The 25787-nt window shown below is 34.8% G+C and overlaps 2 protein-coding genes across 2 annotated transcripts; both read right to left on the bottom strand.

The window, feature by feature from the left end:
• Positions 1-7678: 7678 nt before the first annotated feature.
• Positions 7679-8275, bottom strand: LOC132181712 (uncharacterized). Its single transcript, XM_059594948.1, has one exon. The coding sequence runs from the start codon at positions 8273-8275 to the stop codon at positions 7679-7681; it is 597 nt and encodes a 198-aa protein (XP_059450931.1).
• Positions 8276-9883: 1608 nt separating this feature from the next.
• LOC132180526 (diacylglycerol kinase 5) lies at positions 9884-20355 on the bottom strand. The gene is made up of 14 exons (XM_059593393.1): positions 20293-20355; positions 19963-20116; positions 18917-19126; positions 18707-18823; positions 18449-18577; positions 17884-17969; positions 17192-17315; positions 16027-16075; positions 15431-15513; positions 13291-13355; positions 12628-12702; positions 11516-11603; positions 11262-11378; positions 9884-10607 (listed from the first exon to the last, which is right to left on the bottom strand). Exons 3-14 carry the CDS (start codon positions 19112-19114, stop codon positions 10281-10283), a joined length of 1458 nt encoding a protein of 485 aa, XP_059449376.1. The 5' UTR covers positions 19115-19126; positions 19963-20116; positions 20293-20355; the 3' UTR covers positions 9884-10280.
• Positions 20356-25787: the final 5432 nt, after the last annotated feature.

Raw genomic sequence — 25787 nt, 5'->3', positions numbered from 1 at the left:
ATAAGTTGTGTCATTGCACTGACTAATTATTGTCCCGTAGTCAGCAAGTTCAAGTCCATAGAGGTATGGATTGATTTATTTCATGGATCTTGGGTGTTATTCGATTTAGAGATGTGTAATTCATGTTTTAATGATTCATCAATAACACCTGCAAAAAAATTAAATTAGTAAGATTTAAATATATATATGTAAATATTATAATATATTATTAAAAATAATTCATATTAATGATAAATGTTACCTCTAAGTAAGTTGTTAAAGATTTCCTTATGTACAATATTTTTTGTATGGTATTGATCACCATAATGTGTATCTACTTGTAACTCTCTTGAAATAGCGACATACAGTTGACTATGGCTAAATACATGTTTACGTAGGAAAAGGCCTACATGTTGCAATGAAAAATTCCTTTTTTGTACTATTTGTTTAATTTATGTGGTTCTGGTTTTATGTGTGAATCTTCTATAGATGGAGCATTTTGATAAGTAATAGTGTTTGATTTATGTGGCTCTAAGAAAATCAGTTCATAGTGTGACTATGAACTGATAAATATGTCCTATTTTGAATATTAATCCCAATAGCCTTTTGTTTTTGAACTGATAAGTAAATAATTAACTGATAATTAAGTAAATACCCTATTATATATATATATATATATATATATATATATATATAATTACCTTGTTGGTGAAGAAAACACGGTCGCGCGTTTTTGTATTTGTCTGCAGGGTAAACCCATGAGTAGCAAACAAAGTGGATCCGACCTTGGCCTGCAGGAACATCTTCGAGTGCGAGAGTTTTGAGGTAGAATTTAGTATGATGATTGTTTTTTATTAAGAATGCTCCCGGAATTCCCATCTGCTCGTTCCACTCAAAGGTAACCTTGAATGTAGATCGAGTCGGCAATCAAGGGGCAGGCACGCGGTTGTGCTTATCCACAGTTTCCAGACCGCCAGATTTGCAACAAAAACACAACAAATTCAATAATTGTGTTAAATCGCCAGTTATTCTAAAAGTTTAAGTTGATAAGAAGAAATAAATTTAATCACTTAATTATTACTTTAACAGTCCCCCTTACGTGTGGACTCAAACCCCATTTTATATAATTGAATTGGGGGATGAACTAATAGAGTCAAGTTTCAAATAAGGAGCATGAATTTTATGTTTTTTTTTTTTTTTGTTACTTGTAATTTCATATGAGTGTAACCAGATTGTATTCTTCCAATCTTCCTATTCAAAAGTTCAAAATAAAACTCCCACCTTGTTGGGAAAGGGTTCCACTGCATCTATAAAGAGAGAAAAATGTTACACACTTTCACTCCCACACTTGTAATTAAGTCCACACTCCCTAACATGGCAGTAAATATAATTATTTGATTTAAAATCCAATAATGATCCATACAAGATTTAATGGTGATATCAATGTCACGTCAAAAAATGTGAAATTAGAAGTGTGGGAGTAAAAATGTGTATAGTACTTCTAATAAAAGGATGCAGTGGCCAATGCTTTTACTCCATTCCAAGCCCTCAATAAATTCTCCCATATGACCAATACCTTAACAGGATGTTATAGACAGCCTGTATGGTCCAAAACGACGTTGTTTCAGCCCATGTGCTAGGCCCAGTTCAAATCAACTAAAAAGGAAGATTTACGAGTGACATCGTTTAGGAATAGGATCCGCTCTATTTCAAAAGAAATGATAGTATTCAATTTATGATCAGGATTTTAAAGTTGATATATTTAACCGTATATATGAAGTCAATGTTGACACTTCTTTTAAAAAATTTAAATAATGTAAAATCGTGTACACTGTTAGATGCACAAATTTCAAATCGTGACCACGAAATTAAATCAATTCATCCGGACAACTGCAGTGCCAGTTTATAGCATCATTAATGATGATGAAGCCATAGCTCTCCATTTCAAATAACATGGATAATATCCATTTCATAGTCAAAATTTAAATAATGTAATATTATATACACTCGCTATATATTAGATGGATGCACCAGGTTTAAATCTTGATCATGATTTAAAATGGAAGGGAGCTAGGAAAGAACTATACTAACCAGCAGCTGGGTCAGCCTTAGCAGCAATGTTAATGAGCTGCAAAGAAACGTTTCGGCATAAAGCCGAAACATTGATCTTCTTCATCAACACTACACTGCCTTCAATCTTCGTGGACTTACCGCCATCATCGGGGATCTCTTAGTTCAAGCACTAAGCAAATTAATAAGAACACGATATATATAGTAGTTTTTTAGGGAAAAGATTAATGTTGGGTTTGGAAAAACATAAGATAGGTTTGTGGTATTTATAGGAAAAAGAATGAGCAATATTGTAGCATGATGCTTCAATTCACATCAATAACGGTTTTCCTATTATCATGTTTTAATAGTTATTTATTTTAAATAAATAATTGTTTATCCTATTATCATGTTTGATCAGTTTCAACCACTGCTTCAATTTCTCCTATTACCATGTTTTATCAGTTACACCCGTTGTTGCAACACTCGCATTTTAAAACCGTATGTAATTGCTATTTCAACTATTATAAATTGCTTCCATGATTATATAAAATTAATATCTTTTTTCCAGCATTTTATTATAGACATATTTTATTATTATTTTCTCCCTCTTCTTTATCACGGTTGTTACAAAATTTTCTTGTTCCGGAAGTGTTCAGAGTTTTGCAATTTGCACACTACATTATGTTAGTATTGTATTCGAAAGATAAAATTGCTTTGATTCTATTTTGCAAAACTTCTGATACAAGTGAGAGGCAATATCTATCTAATTAAGAATTAAGAGATGGAGTAACAATCACCTTTCTATCCAGACTTTTAACAAATTAATTCTCATTATGTTTATATTCTATGTTTATTAATTCCTTCATTCCCACATCATTATTTTTTCATCAATTCTTAGATAAATAGTTTGCATTCTTTCAATGGCACTTCCAATTATGAATTTTGCTATTACTTCTATGATGTGATGCCACAAGACCCTCTCCAAAGTGGATCGTTTTGATGGCAACAACTACAAACTCTCGAAGGAAAAAGTGGAATTTCTACTAACAACATTGAAGGTTTGTTATGTGCTTAGCACACTTTGTTTGGTCGTGCTTGTTGAAGAAGCAACTGATGAACAAATTGATGTGAAGTTCACATGGGAGGAAGACTACTACACATACTGTTGGAATATCCTCAACACCCTCACTGGTCTTTTGTTCGATATGTTAATGCACCAAAGAAATTTGCAAGAGAGATTGGGAGGCATTGGAGAACAAATACAAAACTAAGGATTTTGGAAACAAATGATATCTCTTAAGTAATTATTTTGATTTTAAAATGATGAATAATAAGTGATGCAGGAGAAAATTGATAGACTTGTTGGACAATGTCATTCCCTTTAAAAAAAAATTTCCTATTGAGGGAAACAATATTGTCTCCACTTTCGGTTAGACGATGTCATTTCACGCTCCAAGCCCGCGTAATTTTTATGGGCAAAATGATGCTGTTTCAAAGCAAGTCTCAAACGATATTGTTCTGTGGATGTTAGAGATAGCCTGTATGGTCCAAAACGACGTTGTTTCAGCCCGTGTGCTAGGCCCAGTCCAAATCAGCTAAAAAGGAGGATTTAAGACCGCCTTTGCTTTAAGCCACCCAAAGTCAAGCCTAAGATCAAACCCGAATATTGGTAAATTGACACCAAACTAAGGTTGGCATACTAGTGCTTATCTAAATACGTATCCTTTTAGGGCTTCTCTCTAGAAGTTTTTTAAATTAACAACTAACTTTTTAGGGCTTAACTAAAATGCAAGTTACAACCATACGACTTAACAACCTTCTCTTATCATGTGAGGTTATAATTAGAGTAGAAAAATATTACACACACTCCCACTCTTACTCACAAGTGTAAACTCTTTGATCTGACGCTGACACTAAAAATTACTATTAAATTTTGAATTCAATAGTGATTTTCAATATTAGATTAGAGAATTTGCACTTGAGAGCTTGAGAGTACATAAAGTGTGGGTAGCATTTCACTTTCTTGGTGAGAATAATAAGCCGCATATTCAAGGCAAAAGTGATAAGAATCCTATGCAAGGGAACCAAGTCTCAAGTAGGGCCTGCTCAGCACAACTTTCCTTTAAGTTGTGCAAACCGCCATGTTAACAATGAGCTTAAACTAATACAAAAATACTCTCAAAATCTAACAGCATTCGGCAATTTTTATATACCACAAATACAAGTAGAAGAAGCCGGCCTTTTTTCTTATACCAAAGCTATTGACAATGTTGTACCACACATTTGGGCTTTCACCTATAAATTACACACCCACACAACTCTCCCTCTGTTTCCTCTCAACTCACTACCCAAAGAAAAAGAGCTAGCGAGAGATAATGGCAAAGTGTAACAACAAAACAGCAACTTTTCTCAACATCATTCTACTGCTCTCTCTTCTTCTCATGATCTCCATCACAGAGTGTAGAATAGTACTCGGGAGTGAGCTCTATAATCATACATCCTCTGACATTAATACATTAATCAATCTCTTGTTACTTCAGTTGTTTTGTTTTGTTTTGTTTAAGTTTTTATATATAATATTATTATGTATATGTGGTGCAGTTGGGTTTGAAAAGGAGGAAACAGCTCCAGAATGAAATTCTGTGTATGGAGAACAAGATGGCGATACTTGCTCTACAATTATCCAAAAGTTGAGTCTCACTGCCGACTTCTTCACTGCCATCAATCCTAATCTCAATTGCGACAAAATCTTTGTTGGTCAATGGCTCTGCATCAATGGGATTCTCAACTAAGTTGCCCGAAAGTTCATCCATCTTTAAGCTTTTAAGTTTCAAAAAAAGAGCACGAATTTATAGTGATACTCTGTCACCAGATTGTATTCCAAGTGTAGGGTTCATGCATTCACTTTGTTTTTTTGTCCAACTAATCAATTTGGACAATTTTTTTAAGATTAATAAAAATAAAAAGCGCAACAAATTGTGTTGGGTGTTTTGTCTGAAGTCTTGTAATCACAAGCATCGTGTCATATGCCTGCTGAAAATCTTATCACTCTGTCATCATGAAGTTCATGTACTGTGATGAATTGATCTCACATTCATTGGGACGATGGGGGGACTTAGAGAAGTAGGATTGGAAATCTTAGGTACCTTTGCCTAGTTTGGATTGGTAAAATGATGAATCCACATTCAAACAGTAGCATTGCTCTGTATTAAAAAATAATGCCATGTACCACACTTTTATTTTAATTTTATCTTACATTATTTTAACTTTGTAGTTAGGGTGTAGTAGCTGTAGAAATTTGTAAGGAAATATAAAATGTGAGAATTATAGCGAAAACAAGAGAATGAAAAGAGAGAAAGAATCGCGGGTGGTTTGGCTACATTGTGCTCTCATTAGCTTCATAATTTACAATACAAAAGTTTCTATTTATAAAGCAGTGACTAAATATAAGTATTACAATTCCAAGATTTGATTGCAATCAACAAAAAAATAGAGAATATTCCAATATCAACCTAACATGAAAAATATAATACATTTCCCATATATACTAACATCCCTTCAAAATCAAAGTAGAAGATTCTGATAGCTTGAGTTTGGAAACATAAACAATGATTTTTTTTGTTTTCTTGACGACAGTAGCCAGGAACGAGCTGGATCAATTGAGGTTAGCGGTGGATGGCAGTGGTTATTGGAGACGATGGCAAGTAGTGGCTATTTTCCATATATATATATATATGGAAGATATATTTTATTTTATTTTCCATATATTCTAACATTGCCCATTGGATTAACCCTTTTTTTTTTAAATATATATATGCAAGGCCTACTACAACCTCCCATGTCAACGTTGTGGGACAAATGTGCAATATATAGGATTTATACCACATTTTTATCTTACAATTATCTTATATTGTTGGCGTGACAGTTTTAACTAACTACTAATCTGTATTTTTTAAAGATTCAAAGATTAGATGAGGTTGCCACACATTGTGAGATAATTATGAGATAAAAATATATTGATGCATCGAATTCATGTGTTGGATTGATTATTGGAACTTGAGCCATAATTTTAAAAGAAACTTATTCACCTGACTGTTATAGGTTTGTAGATTGAAGTATTTTGTTGGAATTTAAAGAAGAATGTATAAAACTTAGGGGTGTTGATGCGGTTTTTATTAATCACTTTGTAACCACTAACCGCATTAACTCTTAACCGCTTTTAAAAGCGGTTAGTAAAAACCGCAAACTGCTTTTTTAATATATATATATAAGACCAAATGATGATGGAAGTAGAATTGAATATGTTTATGTTTGTGTTCCTTGTTTAGGATATCTACTCTTAGGCTTTTTAACAACTGAGTTTTCCTTGATTTTTATATTTGTATTACTTTGGGTTAGGAATTTGATCATCTTGATGATTTTCATATAACTATGTTTTTTTTTTTTTTTGGTTGATGCTAATAGCATTTGGGTTTTTTTAAGTACCCTTTACATTTTTTTTTATATTGGCTCATTTTGGAGCAAGCCCAATGTAGTATATCACGACCTATATGCTTGTTAAACAGTGCATATTTTGATGCTAAAAAGGCACATAAAAGGCCATAAAGGGCAAAATAAGCCAAAAACTGAAAATCAGACCAAAAGGCAAAGGCAAAAGGCAAAAGGCAAAAGGCCAAAAAAAAAAAAAAAAAAAGTGGGAAAAAACATTTAAAGTGAGCCCAAAAAAAGCGGTTAGCCGGATGCAGTTAACCACTAACCGGACGGTTAACAACCTAGTAGTTAGCATTTTACTAACCGCTTAAGCAATTGCGGTTAGCAGTTTTAGCCACTAATTGCTAACTGCAACCGCATGATCACCACTAATAAAACTGATCAAGTGATTGCAATAGACTAATAGAATTTGGAAGCACTAAAAGGTATAAGAAAATGAGTTTAGGAATGTCAACTCAAAGACATGAATCCACTAAAAATACAAAAATAAAATAACAGGGGTCTATGACTCTTTCGGCAAAGTTCTACAATATGGTTCAGGTTCTTTGTTGGGCTTTCACCTATAAATTAGAACACTAAACGACGGTTTTCTCAAGTCATTTAGGCTGTAATTTGCTTCTTTAATCTTTTTATGCGGTGGGAACATTAAGTCGGTTTTGACACCGTTTTTTACTACTTATTCTGCTACTTTGGGCTGCAAGTCAATACAAACACTAAGGCGGTTCCTCACTTTCTAACCCATTTTATTTTTCTAGGGTTTGGCGATTCAAGCTTGCGTGTCGAGTTCATATTGTTTTGAGGCATATATATATAAAATTATATAGGTCAATTCTAATTCGACTCATTTAATTAAACGAGTTAAACCCCTTAATCCTCTAATTTTGTATTAAGTTCGTTCATGAGTTATGTCAAAAATTAACTTTTTTATTATGCCGATCAAATCTAATTTGATCCATTTGATTAAACACGCCAGACTTCTTAACCCTGCCCTAACCTTGTTGGGTTCGTTTCGTCAGCCTACCCTTTGCCAAGCTTTCTCAACATTACTAGTGAGGAACAGGGAAGAAGAGAAGGTGAAAATAAAAGGTAGACATGAATTTAGTAATAACATGTCTTACTTTCTTACAATCCACAAAAAATGTATACATAAACTTCATCAGAAGGCATAAGAATGGAAGTCCCCAGGAAAGGGACTGTTCTGTAGAGCCTGCTTCAAATGCATTGACAATGCATAATTGTTGACCTCCATTGTTCTCAACTTCTCCCTCAGCTGCGGCACCACCACATCCTTCACATGCTGCAACTCTCCGTCCTTGTTCTCGCACTCTTTCCGGCGTTCATGTTGGATCACCACAGCGCGTTTGAGCATCGTGTTTTCCTCTGTTAGCCGTTCAGCTTGCTCCTTCAACGACATAAATTCCTGGTTGAGATGGGCTTCAATCCGCGCACCAATGCTTCTTTCAAAATCCCCCAGCACTCCGGTTGTACAAACCATGGCGTCCTCCACGCTCTTTGCGGCCATGAGTTTATTGATCAGAGAATGCGTCCATTCTACGCCGTTCTTCGGGGCCGATAGATCAATTTCTGCTGGATTTTCCTCGGCAGATCCTGGGTTTTTGATGGCGGTGCTTGAATTGTTGTGGGGGATTTGGGTGTTAATCGGCGAAGTAGAACATGAATAGCGAACCCTCTTGCAAACGAGAGGAGAGGGAGATAAGTCTTCGAAATTTCTCTTGATCCCGCACACCGCCATTGTTGTGCTTCGGAGAGAGTTAGCGTTGGCTTTGGTTGGGTTGGAGGAAGGAAAAAAGATAATGATGGGTTTCTTTTGGGTTTAGGTTTGGTCCATTTATAGGCTCACCCGAGTTAACTTTCCGTCCAAGTCAAGGAGAATGAGAGGGAGATGACCCACCGAATCCAAATCCAAAAGAGGTCGGTCTATTATATATATATATATATATATATATATATATAATTGTATTTACGCGGTTAAAAGCACATTTTCAATTTCTGTTAAAAGACATGGAGGCTGTGTTAGGCAAAGGGCACACCAGACCGGACTCAAAAATAAAAAAACATTTTCTCAAAATTAACTCTAACATTCATATTTTTTACATCACATCAATCACTTTTTATTACTATTCAAATAAAAAAATCACTACAAAACTAATTTTTTCACTTTTTTATACAAAACATTCTTACTTTTTTTTTCTCATATTAATCAAATCTGCTACAGTACCATTCCATTGCCAAGTACATCCGGAAATAAAAAGCAATAGTACCAAAATTGTCCCTTTTACAATTATACCCTTACAATTTAAAAAGACGCAATGTCGAATTCTCGTGTTTAAAAATTTTGCAATGTTATCCATGTGTTATGATTTTTCTGTTTAATCCTGACAACTACACCAAAATACTCATTTTTTTTTTTAAAAAAAAAATCACTAATGCTATTATGCTAATGAGCATTTCCATTTTTTTAAAAAACTAATTAAGGTAATTTTGTATTTTTATAAGTTTTAAAGAACTACAATGAACATTTCACCTATTAACCATTTGATTTTGATAGGAGTGATATTGAAAACTTTTAAAACATGAGAACCCAGCATTACAACTTTTTAACTTTTCTATATCCATTCCCTCTCCGTAATTCACTTCTCTTTCTATCCTCTTCCCGCATTTAAGAGTCTACAAAATAACCCCAAGAGTAATGCTACATCCTACATTCTTATTTCACTCCATCCTCTTGGCCACATTAACCTATTGAGATATAGGAGTGATAAAAGAGGATTAGAATTGTCATTGAATCCTCTCAAATATAATGTGACTTCTAAAATCATTATTGAATTTGAGATGATTATTATTGAATTTTGATTTATTTGTAATTTTAAAAACTATATCACATTTGAAAATTGCACATGAGGACTTTCTAGTCCTCCTTATAGCACTCGTAGTATGTAGCATTACCCGACACCTAAAACAGAAAATTACAAATGAAGAAAAGTATGAATAGAAACCCTCGGCTCGGGCTACCTTTCGCACAAAGTTGCAAATGAGCTTTGTAGATATCTAAAAGGTTGCCTGGTTTCATAATTATAAATTACTAAGAACAAAATTCTAGAGGTAAAGGTTCCATCTCCTTTGTATTCATTCATTGGGGAAAAAAAAAAGCTTGGTTAAGGTATTCTCGAGAGAGAGAGAGAGAGAGAGAGAGAGAATCAGACAAGACTGCACCTAGTACGAGAATAAACACAGATGAACAAAAGAAACTACATAATTGATCAATGTGGATCTTACAGGCAGGCTCTCTCATCCTGAATGAAATCCACCCATGATCCTTGCTAACTTAAAAAAGAAAGAATAAACGCCAATCCACACTTGGTTTTATTAGGAATCCAAATCCACATGTTTGTAGCCAGTCCATGGCTACAACTACATCAAGAGTGATTGCAATGCTTTATCACTTTATTGCAAAGATAGAATAACTAAGTAGAATCAGCACTTAAAAATTACTTTCACAATTCTATGATGCTCTCAAATAAAAAATCCCCCGGCTCTCAACAAATTACTACTAAGGATTTAGAAGACATTACTAGCATGATGGCTGTTATGCTTCAATTGACCCAAATTGTGACCAAGCCATTATGTAGACGAGCTGGAACTGAAAAATTATATTGGAAATCCAGGACTAAGACAAATTACTGATTAGGGAAAGGGCATGCTCTTGATAGAAGCCGATGGATGAACGGTTGAATAATTTAACTGAGATGGGAAATATCAACCTCATCAGGGATCCTAAATGTATCTGCAGCACCAAACTTCCTAAACTCTTCCCCCTCTTGTGCAGAGTCTTCTTCATTGCTATCTTCTTCCTCATCATTGTTATGGCTATGTGTTGAGGGATCACGGACACTTTTAGACCTAGACTCATGGGTGGCAAGCATGTTCACTTGGCCAAGGTGAGAGATTTCTACCACAACTGTGTCATCGTCAACTGGGAGTGGTTGTTTCCAAGGTTCCCCATCAATTCTCATGTATGTATGATCATATGCAGCTTTGTGAAACTCAAAGCGAATTCGGTGCGCCTGATGCCCAAAGAAAGACAAAAATAAGAAAAACAAAGGTACCATTCAGTGGGATTAAGTTATCCTTTTATTGAGTTATCCAAAACAATATAATTCAGATGGTACCTTGTGGAAGTCATTCATCTATACACCCAAACCTTATAACTAAGTGATACCTCTTTCCCTTTAATAAAAGGAAGGTTTTAGGTTTAACCCACAACAACAGAGTCATCTCTCTTAAGAGAGCCATTCTCCCAAGGACCAAAATAAAAATGGCCACTTCTCCTCCACACAGGTATTTCTTATTTTTGTGGGGCGTGAGCTCATGAGTTCAATCCCATGTAGAGACGTAAGTTGTGTTTAACTAAGGTTAAATATATATAATAAAAAAATAAAAAAAGACTAACAAGTCAATGGTCATTCTCCTCATTACCATGATGTATATGGAAACTTCTGATGTTTTTGGAATTTTAACTGACCATCAAGTTAGTGATTCTCTTAGCCATGAGGTCCAATCCCATATACCGCCAAGTATACAGATGTATAGCTTATAAGGCTTGTGAATTCATCCGAAGTCGTGTCATTTCTTGTGCATGATTCTTTTGTGGGATTTGTGACTCTTGACTTCTCTAGGAAACTACGAAATATTGAGGCTAATCAAAGTTTATTTCTAACCTGTGCAAGACGAGTCCCATGTCCCTTTGGGGCAAGCAAAACAAGCCCGTGCCAACCATCTCTAAATCCAACAATCTCAAGAAGGCCATCATCTACATATGGCGGAGTCAAGTCCCTCTGTAATTCATATTCCATTAGGATATTTTTATTAGATCTATGTAAGCAGAAACAACTAGCATGAAATTAATCAAGATCGACACATGGATATTGGGGTGGGGGGAAGAAAAAGGAAAAGAATAAGTATTGGGAGCAACATCACGGCGCATGAGTGTGCTTGGTGTCCCCCAAGGATTTAGTCCACCAGAAAAGCTAGGCAAGTTCAAACATATAATAGACCTGATGCTGTATTTACATAAAAAGAAAAAAAAAAAAAAAAAAAGAAGGATTAATAGAAGCATAATGAGGTGTAATTTTGGAAGTCATTAGATTGAAACTTACATAGAGCAGCAGAGAAAACATATTAAAAAAAAAATTAAAAAAAACCTTGTTTGATTACCAACAATTATGAAATAGATCTATCCCATTATGATAGCAAATGAATCTGAGTAATGATATAAAGAGGACTAGAGTTATCCTAGAGTTTTTCCGAATATGATGTGGCTTTTAAAATGATCAATAGATCGAAATTCAATAATGACGATCTCAAACTCAAAGATGATTTTAAAAGCCACATTATATTTGGGAGGGCTCTAAGAGGACTCTAGTCCTCCTTATATTATTACTCGATGAATCTTGTAATGATCAGAGCAGTAGTGACAGAAAAACAAGATCATTCTTTCTATATTCCACCAACCAAGAAATTGAGAGAGTATTTACAGGAGCGTAACTGGTAAAAGGATGGTGGACTATAGATTAACCCTTTTACATGAAAAAAACAAAGAAAAATAAAAGAAATTTTATTAATCGTGAGATCCGACAAACTAAAGCATTGGGGCACCGTAGATAAATAGATGCTCGTCAGGCATTAATATATGGGAATGACTAATAAGACACTTCTTCCACATCATTGTGAGTGCAAACAGCACAGGATGGAAAGTCCAACAACATCCACGGAAAATATTATATGTTCTTTTCTAAATTGTAATACAGAGTAGATGGGATTTTTTTTACCTGCAAAACAACTTCCAACATCTACGGAAAATATTTTTCCAAAAAGTAAAAGTAGATAGACATGAAATTCATGTAATTTCCCATTGATCACAGTAGCTAAGATTGCATCCATATCTCATATAAATAAAGAACGTATGGAAGAAAGCTCGACGCATGACCTTTTTCTACAAACAATATACTGCCCAAATGGTCTATAAGCTGTAAGCAGCAACTAGAATAAGCAAACTAAACTGAATTTGACGAACTGATACTTTACCTGTGAGGTATGTTGAGTTCTTGCCACGGACCATGTTTCTTCATGATCTTTACTTTTGCAAGTTGTGCTATGTTCCTGTATTAAAAGAAAACACTTAAAATTTACTAAAACTGTTAAAAATAGCTAGCAAACCTACTTAGGATCCAACCAAGAATATGGACAATAGGACAATGACAGACAACCAGATATGTCGCATCATCTATTTTGAAATGACCGGCAGCGGTGCAAAAAATGGATGAGGGAAGAAGACACCATTGAAGAACAGGGGAATGATTCTAAGGACTAAAACTCGAACAGATTGAATACCCTAAGGAGTCAATCAAAACACAGCATTTTTGGGGTGATTTGTTGTCCTTTTTTTTTTTTTTTTAATTTAAATTTTGATGACATGGCATGGTGTGGCAAACCAGAGTTGTTCAAACAGAGTAGTCATGCTGACTGTGATATTGTGAGACATATTGGCTTTTAATTGGCTATTAGGCAGCATGGACGTTAAAAAATTAACAGAGCCCTAGTGGAAGGATCTATGTGATAATAATTGGAACTGTGGGGAGTAAATTGATAAAACTTAAACCTTATGGAGTGATTTGATAAAAAGTGATACCTCAGAGACCTCATAAGCATTATATTTCCTTGTTTAATGAGCCATATCTTTGTACTCACCCGGAAGGATGAAAAAGTGGAGCCATAAACCATCCTTGCGTACATCCAAGCTTTGCATAAGTACTCTGATTTTGAAAATTGAGTAATAATAATAAAAGGAGGGAATAAGTAGCACTTATGTTTAAGAAATATAACTTTAATGTGAAAACATGCAGGAACCCGTTAATAACTAAATGATAACAAGTTCCTTAACAAACCAATAAAAAAAAAAAGAAGCACATTTTGCAGGATTTACATCAGACAAGGTTATGTCAAATTCCAAATAATTTATTTACAACAAATCAAACAAAATAACACTGTATGGAAATATTGTAAGAAGGCTAAAGAATTCATCTTTGTACATAACAAAACTCCAATCTTAGGGCCTGTTTGGTTGTTTCATGAAATTTTAATGGCTCTATTAATTTTGTCTATAGTATCCAAGGCAAACATGTATATCATCTTCTGAGTCCATCAAAATAAAAATTCTCAATTTATAAGTTGCATTATTCGTAGTAACAAATTTGCTCAAAAAAGTATATACAAAACATAACAAACCAATTTAAATGTCAATGGGACAACCAGGGAAGCCCTCAAAGGACGAAAGGCATAAGAACTATTTAAACAGCATTGTTATGCAATACAATCCCATCCAAGTTTCTCAAAGTGTAGGTCAAGCAAATTTGGAGATAGAAACCACACATCCATCATCAGTCTTCTAGATTTAGCAAAGAACTTAAATGCATTATCAACTGTTAACATCTTAATAAAGAAATTAATGCAAGTCATCAGAGAAGTACCAGTCAAGCTACATAAACACTGCATAAACTTAGACAAGGAAATTATAAGGAAAATTCCTTTGAAATTACTTGACTTTACTCTTGTACAAAAATACGATCACAATTATGGTTAAATAAGGCAAGAACAATCACACAAAATAACACCAAGATTTAAGTTTTCCCTCAATGTGAGGTATGTCCACTGGCGAAGGCAATCACGAATAAATTCACTATTAAAAATGGAGTACAAAAATATAGTAGAAAGAAAATCACTCAGACCCCAAAGCCCTAATACATCCAAATCTCACTATCACACAATAGAGATTTTTCTCAAATGAGAAAACAAAAGACAGGAATACAACCTCTTCTTCCTTTGCTTGGACAAGATGGTAGCTGGTCTCTTCTATTTTTTTTTTTCTCTTCTATAGTAGCACCATTTCTTTTTCTCTCTTGTTTAGGCTCCACCAAAGCCAAAAAGAAAACAGTCAGCGCCCTCTTCTATCACACACAGCAGCCCACCTTTTCTCAAAGTTAACAGCTTGATTTTGTGCGACTCTGTGTTGATTGTCGTGTGGCGCTTCAATCCCAAAAAGAAAATAGGATCCTCCTTTTTCTTTCATGCATGGCAAGCAATAAGAACTAATTCTCAACTCTGCGGCTCACACTAAGCACCCACTCTACAAGGTTGAAAACACAACCTTATATATAAAGGGTAAAGTCGGTTAGTAGCCCTTCCTAATACAAGTCTATCTTGGATTTGTCTCCAAAACCCAAAAGCAAAAAGGAATAGCAGTAGGGCCCACACATAAGATTCAAGGCACACCGTCAACATATACAAATGTGGACAGTGATACAAAGTCCATATCTTTTATGTATGATTATAATCAATTGACCAAAAGTGGCAAGCAGATATTTGATCATGGAAAAGGTAGACATATCACTGCATTCTATAAATTCTTATTGTCTTGCAGGCGTTCAATGCAATTATCCATACTAAAATGTACATTCCAGGCACATCCATGCCACAAGTGTCATCTGAATATTTTGCTTATTAATATCGTCCATCAAGCCATCTAATTACAAATATGTGTATTCTCAAACTTCAAAAACGTCTCAGTAAATCCATATGGAAGAGCAACTGACATCAACAGTTGACATCCTACCCTCAAAAAAAAAAAAAAAAATCTTTAATAAAAGTATTAGATTTCTTCATTTAATTTTTTTTTTTTCTGAAAATCATAATGTAGTAAATTACCAAACACTGCAAGAAAAAATAAAAAAAAAAGAGATTTAACACAAAAAAGTTCTACATGTCCATTTTGAGTATAAATATTGTAGATGTTCAAGAATCAGCATTAAAAGGACAGAAAGAAGAGCAATACCTGATTAATTAACTGGTTCTTAAATTTTTCAGGATGCAACTTTCGCTCAGAATGAAATGCGTATGAAACTTGAGCGTCCATTCCTGCAGACAACAGATCACAAGTTATTCTAAAACTTGATATACTGATGAAAAGTCTACAAGATAGTTAAAAGATTTTAATCATAAAAATTAAGTGGGGAGTAAAGAAAGAAAGAAACTTATAATTCTAAGTTCCTAATCTCTTTTGTTATAAAATATAATGATGAACAAGAGGCAATTAACTGAAATTCCAAACTAACGCTCACAAAGGAATTTAATGTTTCTATTATTGGCTGTTATTTTATAAAGATGTCATATGAATAACTAGGCTCCTTTTGAATGTTAAAACTTATCTCCTCTACAACATCATATGTATTGGTTTAACTCTTACACAGAAAAGAAGATAAGTGTTAAGAAATCTGAGGAAAAAAGGATAAAAGGAAAGGAAATTTTGAAATGCGAAGAATATTAGACATTGTAATACACTTTAAATGCATTCATAATTAGGAAAAATAAAAATTTTACAGCCTAACTATGTTACAGTTTTTGTCCAGGACTCCAAGGGAGTACCCTTACCCATGCTAAAGTAGTTCCAAAATCCCCCACGAAATGTGTGGCAACCTTCCTGAGGAGACGACAGAAATTTGCACGTTAGAATTTAAAGAGCACAAGAATGCAGTATATACGAAAAGGAGACAACTTTCCAAAATGAAAGTCAAGCAACAAAACAGAATGTTATTTTTTACGGTTTATTGTTTCTTCTGCATGCCACTACTCAAAATTCAAGTTGGGAATATTTATTCACAGTTAATACAGAAATTGAGATTGAGGTGCTCAACGTGGTTAGTTCAATAATGATCAATTGGGTTTGAGAGAGATTTCATTAAAAATATAAAATACTAGTGAAAGTATAAGTCATTCTACATAATAAAGAGGCAGGTAAAACCACGAAATACCATAAGAAGAATTATTGTATTTTGAATCATTCCATATTGTTCTCATAAGAAAGTTGCCACCTGTAACCAATAGGGAAGGTCATTTAAAGATAGCATGACTAGATGGTGCTGTAAATCATATTAAAATTCTGCTAACCCATGAAATTTATTTCTTGCTCAAATCTTGGCTGAGACAGATAATTTTGTTTTTTTTGATAAGTTGGCTGAGACAGATAAATAATAGTTGTAAAATAAGGCCTAGGCATTTTTCGAGCCAAATCAAAGAATCTATCATATGAACTCAACATATCACAAAACAAGCATTGCAAACTGTAAAAGAGACTTACATCCACTCCAATGTTGCCACCCTAATTTTTATTTATTTTTTAATATTAACTTTAATGTCATAAGCATCCCACATGAATGACATTCAGCCTACTTTTTTGCATGATTGCCATAGATCTGCACATGCTTAGAAAAAGAATCTTGTATTTGGCTGTATAGTTGTTGTACATAATAAGTTGGGTGAACCTGGTAGACAACCGGAGACATTCACAAAATAGAAGTGCATATATTCAAACATTACCATTAAGGATTTTTTTTTTTGATAAGTAACATTACCATTAAGGATTTTAATAAGGCAAATTATTAAGACACAAAAAATTTAATATAGGGTGAAGGGAAAGATGGTTATTTTTTATTTCATATGCTTGCGTGCAAGATATAGTTTCTAGATTTGGTAGCAGCACAGGGTTAGAGATATGTTTTAAGTTCTTTTAGGTGCAACATAGTGACTAGACTATTACCACATTCATTTCGTCTCCCTCAGAGACACGATGAAATGCATGCAAAGAATGTGGTAGCTCAAGAGGTGCAATGGGATCACAGGAACCTTCTTTTGGAGCCCTCATCCTCATGCAAATATGCCAGCTGGATCACAACAAACAAAATCAATAACTATATATTGGGTGGAAAAAGGTAAGAGAAAATGAATGAATGCAAATGTTATGAAATGTGAACTAGGCTACCCTGTCCATTGTCCAGATGTAAGCTAACAGCAACATTACCCGTACACAGAAGACACCAAAACCACCCCCTCCCCCCCAAACGCAAAGAAAGAAATATGATAATGAATATTTAATCGTAATCTGAGATTCAGCAACTAAATTGGACAGACACACAATGCAGGAACTAAGGAGCACAGCCGCAAAATGGCGGTTTAAGATTCAGGCACTAGATTCGAAGATATCTAGGAATTGATACTTTCATAAAGCATTTTCCCTCTACAAAATGGCAGTTCAAGATTAAGGCACTAGATTCAAGGACATCTAGGAATTGATACTTTGATAGAGCATCTTCCAGAGAGCAGAACTAAAATTTATGAATAATAAATCACCAAGGAAATAATATAACATAATTAGATCTAAGTCATCCAAGCAGCAACATAATGTGTCTATTTTAAATGCTTAAAAAAGAGAAACCATGCTAGCTGCATAACTTGTCTATTTTCATTTCCTTGGCTTTCATTACTTGACTCAAAAATGATTTCACAGAATGACGATTTGTCCCTGGATTCTTCTTTCCCTGTAAAAGCAAACGAGACATTACACATTTGACATGCCCAATTCAAATTGTCAACGCTCTTATTGCTTAAACATCAAATTGGAGAAACTTCATGGAATACACACTAAAATACAGACATTGTGAGAAACGTGAGGCTTTAAAGGATAATAAGCAAGCTTCAGAAGTGGATGATGACATATCTTCCAGCTCAGAGATAGCATTAGCAAAGTTAAGAAAAAGTTTCAGATGCTACTGGCTACTGCAACATACAAGCTGACATGATATATTTAAGATGCTTGACTAATGACTGTGCTAAACCATAACAGTAACATAGAAAGTATACAAGACATTCATATTAGAAATGTTTGCATGCAAACGCAAACAGATAGTTTAAAACTACAGCATTTGAGCTTGGAAAACCAAGATGGCTCATCCAGTCATTATAACATTTTAGAGATACTCTGAAGTTATAAACCCTACTGAGACAGGTTATTTCTTACCCATCCAAATGCAAATGGAAGATTATTTCCTGTTCCCAAGGGAACTGTAGCTATTGGTGGTGGATGGGATAATTTTAAATCACAAACAACTCCAAGAAGCCATCCAGCTGTTCCGTCACCACCTGCAACCTAAAAGGGCAACTACAAGTCAGGAACATCAAATGGCAACAGCATACAAGGCCAATAATAAAATGCAAAATTAAAAATCTTACATATAGGAACCATACACCAAAAAGTATCAACCATTACTCAACTCACAATTAATCTCAGCCTCTCCTTAATCTTAACAGCAAACTCATCTCCATTGAGCTTTTCTAGATTTACATAGATTCTGCGCAGGACCTTATCAGGGGACTCTTTCTCCAGATCAAAAACCTGAAAATGAAATCACTTTAAAGTCAGCCCTCAGGACACAATAAATGATTAATTATAAGAAAGCTACCACACTTCACATGAGACTAAAGGCACCTGATTTTCATTTAGAAGGCTGCGAAATGTGACAAGAAGATCCCCGCCCAGCTGACCGCCACTCTTGGAATTGACGAACACTACCACTGGACATGGGGGCACAGGATGAACATTCACAACCTTCGATTCAGGTACAAGTATGTAAGTGGGGATTTTGAAATCCTTCAAGAAATCAGACTCGGAATTAGAATCTGCCATTATTTCTTCTATCTGCAGTATCACATCATTGTAGGTTATCAAGCTTAGGGACCAACAAATAATCAAAACACACTCTCTCTATAAAAAAGAACATGAGAAAAACCATCCACACCACCAACATATTTCACAGCCAAGAACAAAATCTTTATTTCATTAGAAACATGCAACACTGACTCAAATACTTCAATTCCAGGATCCACAGGAGATGAGCGGACCAAAAAAAAAAAAAAAACTTTGACAGTGTTATCAAAATTTTAGTATGAAATAACAAAGTAGGCTCATCTTGACTACAAAAAGGGCAAAAAATGAATAAAGGAACAAACGAAGACAACAAATTCGTGAACTACGAACGTGTATTAGTAATAGTTCATACAATTGAAACCCAAAAGACCATTTGATGGTCCTTTGGTAATTTTTTTCCGATAAGTAATATGAAATTTTGGTAATAAGAGAATATACTTGTGCATACGTGGTCCTAAAATCAACAAAAGAAATACAAAAACACTATCAATAAAAGAACTTCATAACAAATTTCATCTCAAAATAAGACTTCTCAAAAGTGAGAATATTCCTGTCTCTCCAAATCTGCCACATAAGAAAAAGAGGAGCTGAGACTATTTGCATCTTTTAGACGAATATTTTGCAAAATTGAATAAAAATTCGAGAATTCCTCGCGTAGCTTTCATTTTCTTAGCAACCAAACAAATAAGGTTCATATCATACAATTGACAATCTAAAACAGTATTGCCAGTGTGATTCTTTGAAGCGATGACATGAAATTCACATTGGAATTGACAGAGGCTAAGCCTTTGTCGATCCGGTTCAAGCGAAAGAACAGTCAAAATTACCTGGAAAGCGAATTCTTGGGAAATCAAGTGGAGGGATCAGATTCTGATTTCAGATTCAGCTCGGAATTCAGGTCCAGAAATACGTGTTTTTCTAAGAAAAGATGAGGTACAGAGGGACGCGTTGACCTCTTCAGAAACCTATAACTACGTGAATCTTGCACCAAAATAATACTCATAAATTAATTATTTAAAGAAAAGAAAAAAGACGGAACATGAAATAAAATTTAAAAAAAAAAAAAAAAAAAAAAAAAAGAAATCAGAGTGCATTATTGTAAATTATCTACTCAGGAATGTGAACATAATCCAGAGGAATTATTGCTGTTAATCAACCTGAAGGTGACATTTAAAGGAGGAAATTGCTTGGTATTTTCACAGGTATGTTCTGTTTGTGACCGTGGGAGTGGGATCTTCTTTGAATGGATAGAGATATTCATCAGTGTGACATGTCGAATTTTCAGCTCTTCAAGTGCACTGGGCCCCGCTGGCACGTGAAGCATTATTAGGTTATGGTTGGAGATGCATCATCATCGGACAAAGTTGTTTCATAATTAAAAGGGTAATTATCTTTTGTGTGAGTAGTAATTTTTGGAAGAGACGTACTTAGAAGTGTAAATACGTCAGTGTTAAAATATTATTTATTTTTAAATAATATTTTAACATCGGCGTATTTGAACAGATCACTACTCTTTTTGGTTTTTATTAATTATAGGGTCTTGACACTTTTTTTATGAATTACTAACTATGACACTTGATCCCATCAAACTACTAACTTATGACACTTTTCTCCATTCGGTCAGTGAAAGGAGTTAAATCTAATGGTCAACGGTCATGTGACTTGCATGTGTCATTTTTAATTTTTTTTTTTTTCTATTTTTGCCCTCAATTCAAATCAATGAAATGATACTCATACTATTCTAAATCCTAATCCAACACATGAAAATATCTTCTCATCCCTATAGACGAAAATGCCATTACATTTTTTATTAAAACCAAATTAAAATGACCCTAATAATGTACCCGGTTGGACCTAATTGACACATACAGGAAAGCTAATTCCCCCTTGTCCCCAAGTAAATTCACCAAAAATTAAAGCCACTGACAAACAGTTCATGCACGCTGAAACTCACAACCCCATTGCCGATTCTCGCCGTCTCTCCTTCCTCTTCTTCATCTTCTTCCTCCTCCTCTTGTGCCACTTTTGGTCCCACCACTTTCTCCGAGTGGACCCCACCTCATCAGGAAGAGCACCACCATCAAGATGTCTCCTTAGACGCCATAACAGGTACTTTTCTGTATGACTTTATGTCTTGCATTGCATTCTTTCTCTCTCTAGCTTTCTTTGTGTCAGTGTGTGGGATTGTGGGGATTTTAGTTTTGTCTTGTATGTATATTGTGTAAAAATATTGAATATATATAAATGCTAATTAACAATATAATTAGCAGCGGAAATTTAATATATATATGTATATGTACCTCCAGCCATTGCTTTGCTCAAGCAGCTTGAAGAACGACTCCACAGCAATCAAACTAAAACTAAACAATTTTATTGAGAGATTCTTCTGACCTATGCCTACCAATGAGTGCCAATTGATGGAATACACAGGCCTTATTTATAGGTAGGTCAGGGAACCCTCAATTAGAGCTGTTACCTTAATTATTCCTCCCATCAAGGAATAAAAAATCAATCAATACAGCTAATTGATTCCACAAACATTAAATCATTAATTAAATCAAATACTTGTTCCACAAGAATTAAATCAGTGATTTAATTCAGAATATTTGATTGAAACCAAATACTTGTTCCACAAGAATCAAATCAGTCATTTAATTCATAATATTTGATTTACATAATAAGCTTCAAATTGGAATAGAATATTGAACACCGTAATTTTATAATTACAATAATATATGTGACATAAGGGACATACTTAAATGGAATTTCTTACATTCTCCCACTTGGCCCTTATGACACATAAATTCCTTATGGTGTTCAGTTCTATGATTTGGTCAATACTTTATCTATTCCAACCATTCATGGAATCCTCCCACTCATTCAAGGAATACTACACACGAATCATGGCGGTAAAGCTTTTATGTAATAAGCCGTCCCTTCCATGTATCACGATGTCTAATACCTCCCTAAATGAGTACTTTATGGATAATGTACTTAATGAACGAACTTCCTATAAGTCATTCGGGTCCAAACTTAATTATTTTTTTATTTTTTTTTTATCCTCATGGATAAGATAATAAATGTGCACAAAACTTTATTAAAATAACATGATATCTATAGACTGAATAGAAAGAACTAAGTACAAAATGAATCAATGAGCCCCATATGCTCCACATGACCTCTAAACTGTTTTACCGGTAAACCTTTAGTCATGGGATCCGCAATCATCAGTTCAGTACTAATATGCTCAATGAATACTTCATTCCTTTTAATGTTCTCTCTCACACGAAGGTACTTGATGTCGATATGCTTACTTCTGCTTCCACTTTTATTATTCTTAGAGAAGAAAATGGCAGCACGATTATCGCAGAAGATCTTGATTGGTCTCGCTATAGAATCGACAACCTTGAGACCACTAACAAAATTTCTTAACCATAATGCCTATGTAGTGGCTTCATAGCATGCAATAAATTCTGCTTCCATTGTAGATGTAGCAATTATAGTCTGCTTGCTGCTTCTCCAAGATATAGCCCCTCCAGCAAGAAGAAAGATATATCCTGAAGTAGACTTCCTGCTATCCACACATCCAGCAAAATCTGAATCTGAATATCCAACCAACTCCAAATGGTCAGTGTGTCTGTATGTCAGACTGTAGTCCTTGGTTCCTTGCAAATACCGCATCACTTTCTTTGCAGCTTTCCAATGTTCCAATCCTGGGTTGCTTTGATATCGACCCAGCATTCCAACTGCCATTGCAATGTCAGGTCTAGTACAGACTTGTGCATATAATAGGCTGCCAACTGCAGATGCATATGGGATACTTTTCATCTGTTCTTGTTCCAATGCATTTTGGGGACACTGATTATTACTGAATTTATCCCCTTTAATGATAGGTGCTATAGAAGTTGAACAGTTCTTCATTCTGAATCTCTCTAAAACCTTTTCAATGTAAGCCTTCTGAGACAATCTCAATATTCTTTGATTTCTGTCTCTGTGAATCTCTATGCCAATGACATATGAGGCTTCACCCAAATCTTTCATTTCAAAGTTTTGAGAGAGGAACTGTTTGCTTTCTTGTAACAAACCTAAATCATTACTTGCAAGCAAAATATCATCTACATATAGGACTAAGAAAATAACTTTACTCCCATTGACCTTAAGGTATATGCACTGATCAACAAAGTTCTCAACAAAACCATATGAGGTAATAACTTTGTGAAATTTGATATACCATTGGCGGGAGGCTTGTTTTAGCCCATAAATAGATTTCTTTAATTTGCAAGCCTTCTGACTGTTATCATCAAATCCTTCAGGTTGTTTCATGTATACCTTTTCTTCAAGATCCCCATTTAAAAATGTTGTTTTCACATCCATTTGATGTAGCTCTAGATCAAAGTGAGCTACTAATGCCATGATTATTCTAAATGAATCCTTCTTTGATACTGGAGAGAAGGTTTCATGATAATCAATGCCTTCATTCTGAGTAAATCCCTTGGCCACAAGTCTAGCTTTATACCGTTCAACTTTACCAGAAGCATCTGTTTTGGTTTTGTAAACCCATTTGCAGCCTACGGCTACAGCTCCCTCTGGTAAGTCAACGAGATCCCAGACTTGATTTTTAGCCATGGATTCCATCTCTTCCTTCATGGCATTGAACCAAAATGTGGAGTTATCTCCACTCATGGCTTGTGAAAATGATTTTGGATCATTTTTAGGCCCAATGTCAAAATCAGACTCTTGAAGGTATACAACATAATCACTAGGGATTGCTGGTCTACATATTCTAGAGGATCTTCTTAATCCTACTTCCTCCCCATTTGGAGGAGGTTGAGTAGGCTCATTCAGAACCTGTTCCTCAAGAGTTGGCTGTTCTGAAATTGATTGTGGTTCAAGGAAATCATTTTGATTTTCCCTAAGCACAATCAAACGTCCTTCATGTGAAGGAGTTTCAGTCAACTCTCGTGCTTCCTCTAATTCAACCATTTGAGGATGAGCACTCCCACAAGGTTCAGTATCCTCTATAAATTTTGCATTTATAGACTCAACAATTCTAGGACTATGCGAAGGACAGTAAAACCTAAATCCCTTGGAGTTAACTGCATAGCCCATAAAAAATCCGCTGGTTGTCCTTGGGTCTAATTTCTTTAGACTTGGATTGTAAATCCTTACTTCAGCAGGACAACCCCATATGTGTAAATGATTTAAACTTGGTTTCCACCCATTCCATAATTCAAAAGGTGTCTTGGGGACAGCCTTGGATGGAACCCTGTTTAAAACATACACAGCAGTTTTTAAGGCTTCACTCCATAAAAATAAAGGGAGATGGGAATTACTCAGCATGCTCCTAACCATGTCCATAAGTGTACGATTCCTTCTTTCTGCTACACCATTTTGTTGTGGTGTGCCAGGCATCGTGTATTGAGCCACAATACCTTCCTCTTCAAGGAATTTCGCAAATGGACCTATCATTTGTCCCTTTTCTGTGTACCTACCATAGTACTCTCCGCCTCTATCAGATCTTACGATCTTGATTTTCTTTTCCTTTTGTTTCTCTACTTCTACCTTATAGGTCTGGAAAGCATTTAATGCTTCAGCCTTATCATTTAGAAGATAGAGATACATAAACCTTGTATGGTCATCAATGAAAGATATGAAATATCTTTGACCATTTAGGCAGGGAGTAGGAAAAGGTCCACAGATATCAGTGTGTATGATCTCAAGAATCTCATAACTCCTTTTGGCACCTTTAGTGGTCTTAGTGGTTTGTTTTCCCTTTATGCAATCCACACAAGTAGTACCAAGGTTTGTAAAATCAAGAGTTTTTAAAACTCCATCATTCACTAACCTTTTGATTCTCTCAATGGAGATATGTCCTAATCTCCTGTGCCATAACAAAGCGGAGTTTTGATCCATTAGACTCCTCTTTATGCCAACATCAGTATGCAATGATAAATAATTGTTTTCAAAGTTGGGATCTAGATCAATTTTGAATAAACCATCAATTTTTATTCCACCACCAATCAATTGTTCACCTTTAAGAATACTAAAAGTTGAATTGATAAACCAAAATCCAAAACCCACAGCATCCAATTTGGAAACTGAAATTAAATTTCTAGAAAATTCTGGAATAAAAAATACATTTTCAAGGTCTAAAACATATCCAGATTTCAAAATTATTCTAAAGGTCCCAACAGCTTCTACTTGTGAAAATAGTTTGTTTCCTGAATAAACACGTTGTTCATTGCTTGCTGGCTTGCTTATTGTGAGAAAACCCTGCATTGAGTTGACAATATGGATTGTAGAACCCGAATCAATCCACCATGTATTATTAGGAGCCTCAACAAAAAAAGATTCATGACACACTAGAGATATAAGATTACCTTTTCTTTCGAGCCACTTTATATATTTTTGGCAATCTTTCTTCATATGCCCTTCTTTCTTGCAAAAGTAACAAGTATCCTTCTTGCCAATTTTCTTGATTGGCAACTTGTTCTCTCTTTTGAAGTTTTGGGCATGCTTGCCTCTCTTGGTCTTTCCCTTAGCATGAATAGCCATGTGAACACCTTCTGGCTTCTCATGTTTTAACCTCTCTTCCTCTTGAACACACATGGTCAGAAGTTCATTTACTGACCATTTGTCTTTATGTGTGTTG

This window comes from Corylus avellana, chromosome ca5 (genome assembly GCF_901000735.1).
Source record: "Corylus avellana chromosome ca5, CavTom2PMs-1.0".
Lineage (NCBI taxonomy): Eukaryota > Viridiplantae > Streptophyta > Magnoliopsida > Fagales > Betulaceae > Corylus > Corylus avellana.
The sequence above is the reverse complement of the archived record's forward strand: the minus strand, read 5'-3'. Positions and strand labels throughout refer to the sequence as shown.

Excerpts from the sequence above, each read along its gene's own strand:
- LOC132180526 (XM_059593393.1), bottom strand. The coding sequence starts at position 19,114 with ATGGCAGATTCTAATTCCGAGTCTGATTTCTTGAAGGATTTCAAAATC. Across the intron at positions 11,379-11,515 it reads GCACACTCATGCGCCGTGAT|AGGGACTTGACTCCGCCATA; the intron begins GTTGCTCCCAAT and ends TATGAATTACAG. Across the intron at positions 10,608-11,261 it reads ATGGGACTCGTCTTGCACAG|GCGCACCGAATTCGCTTTGA; the intron begins GTTAGAAATAAA and ends TTTGGGCATCAG.
- LOC132181712 (XM_059594948.1), bottom strand. The coding sequence starts at position 8,275 with ATGGCGGTGTGCGGGATCAAGAGAAATTTCGAAGACTTATCTCCCTCT.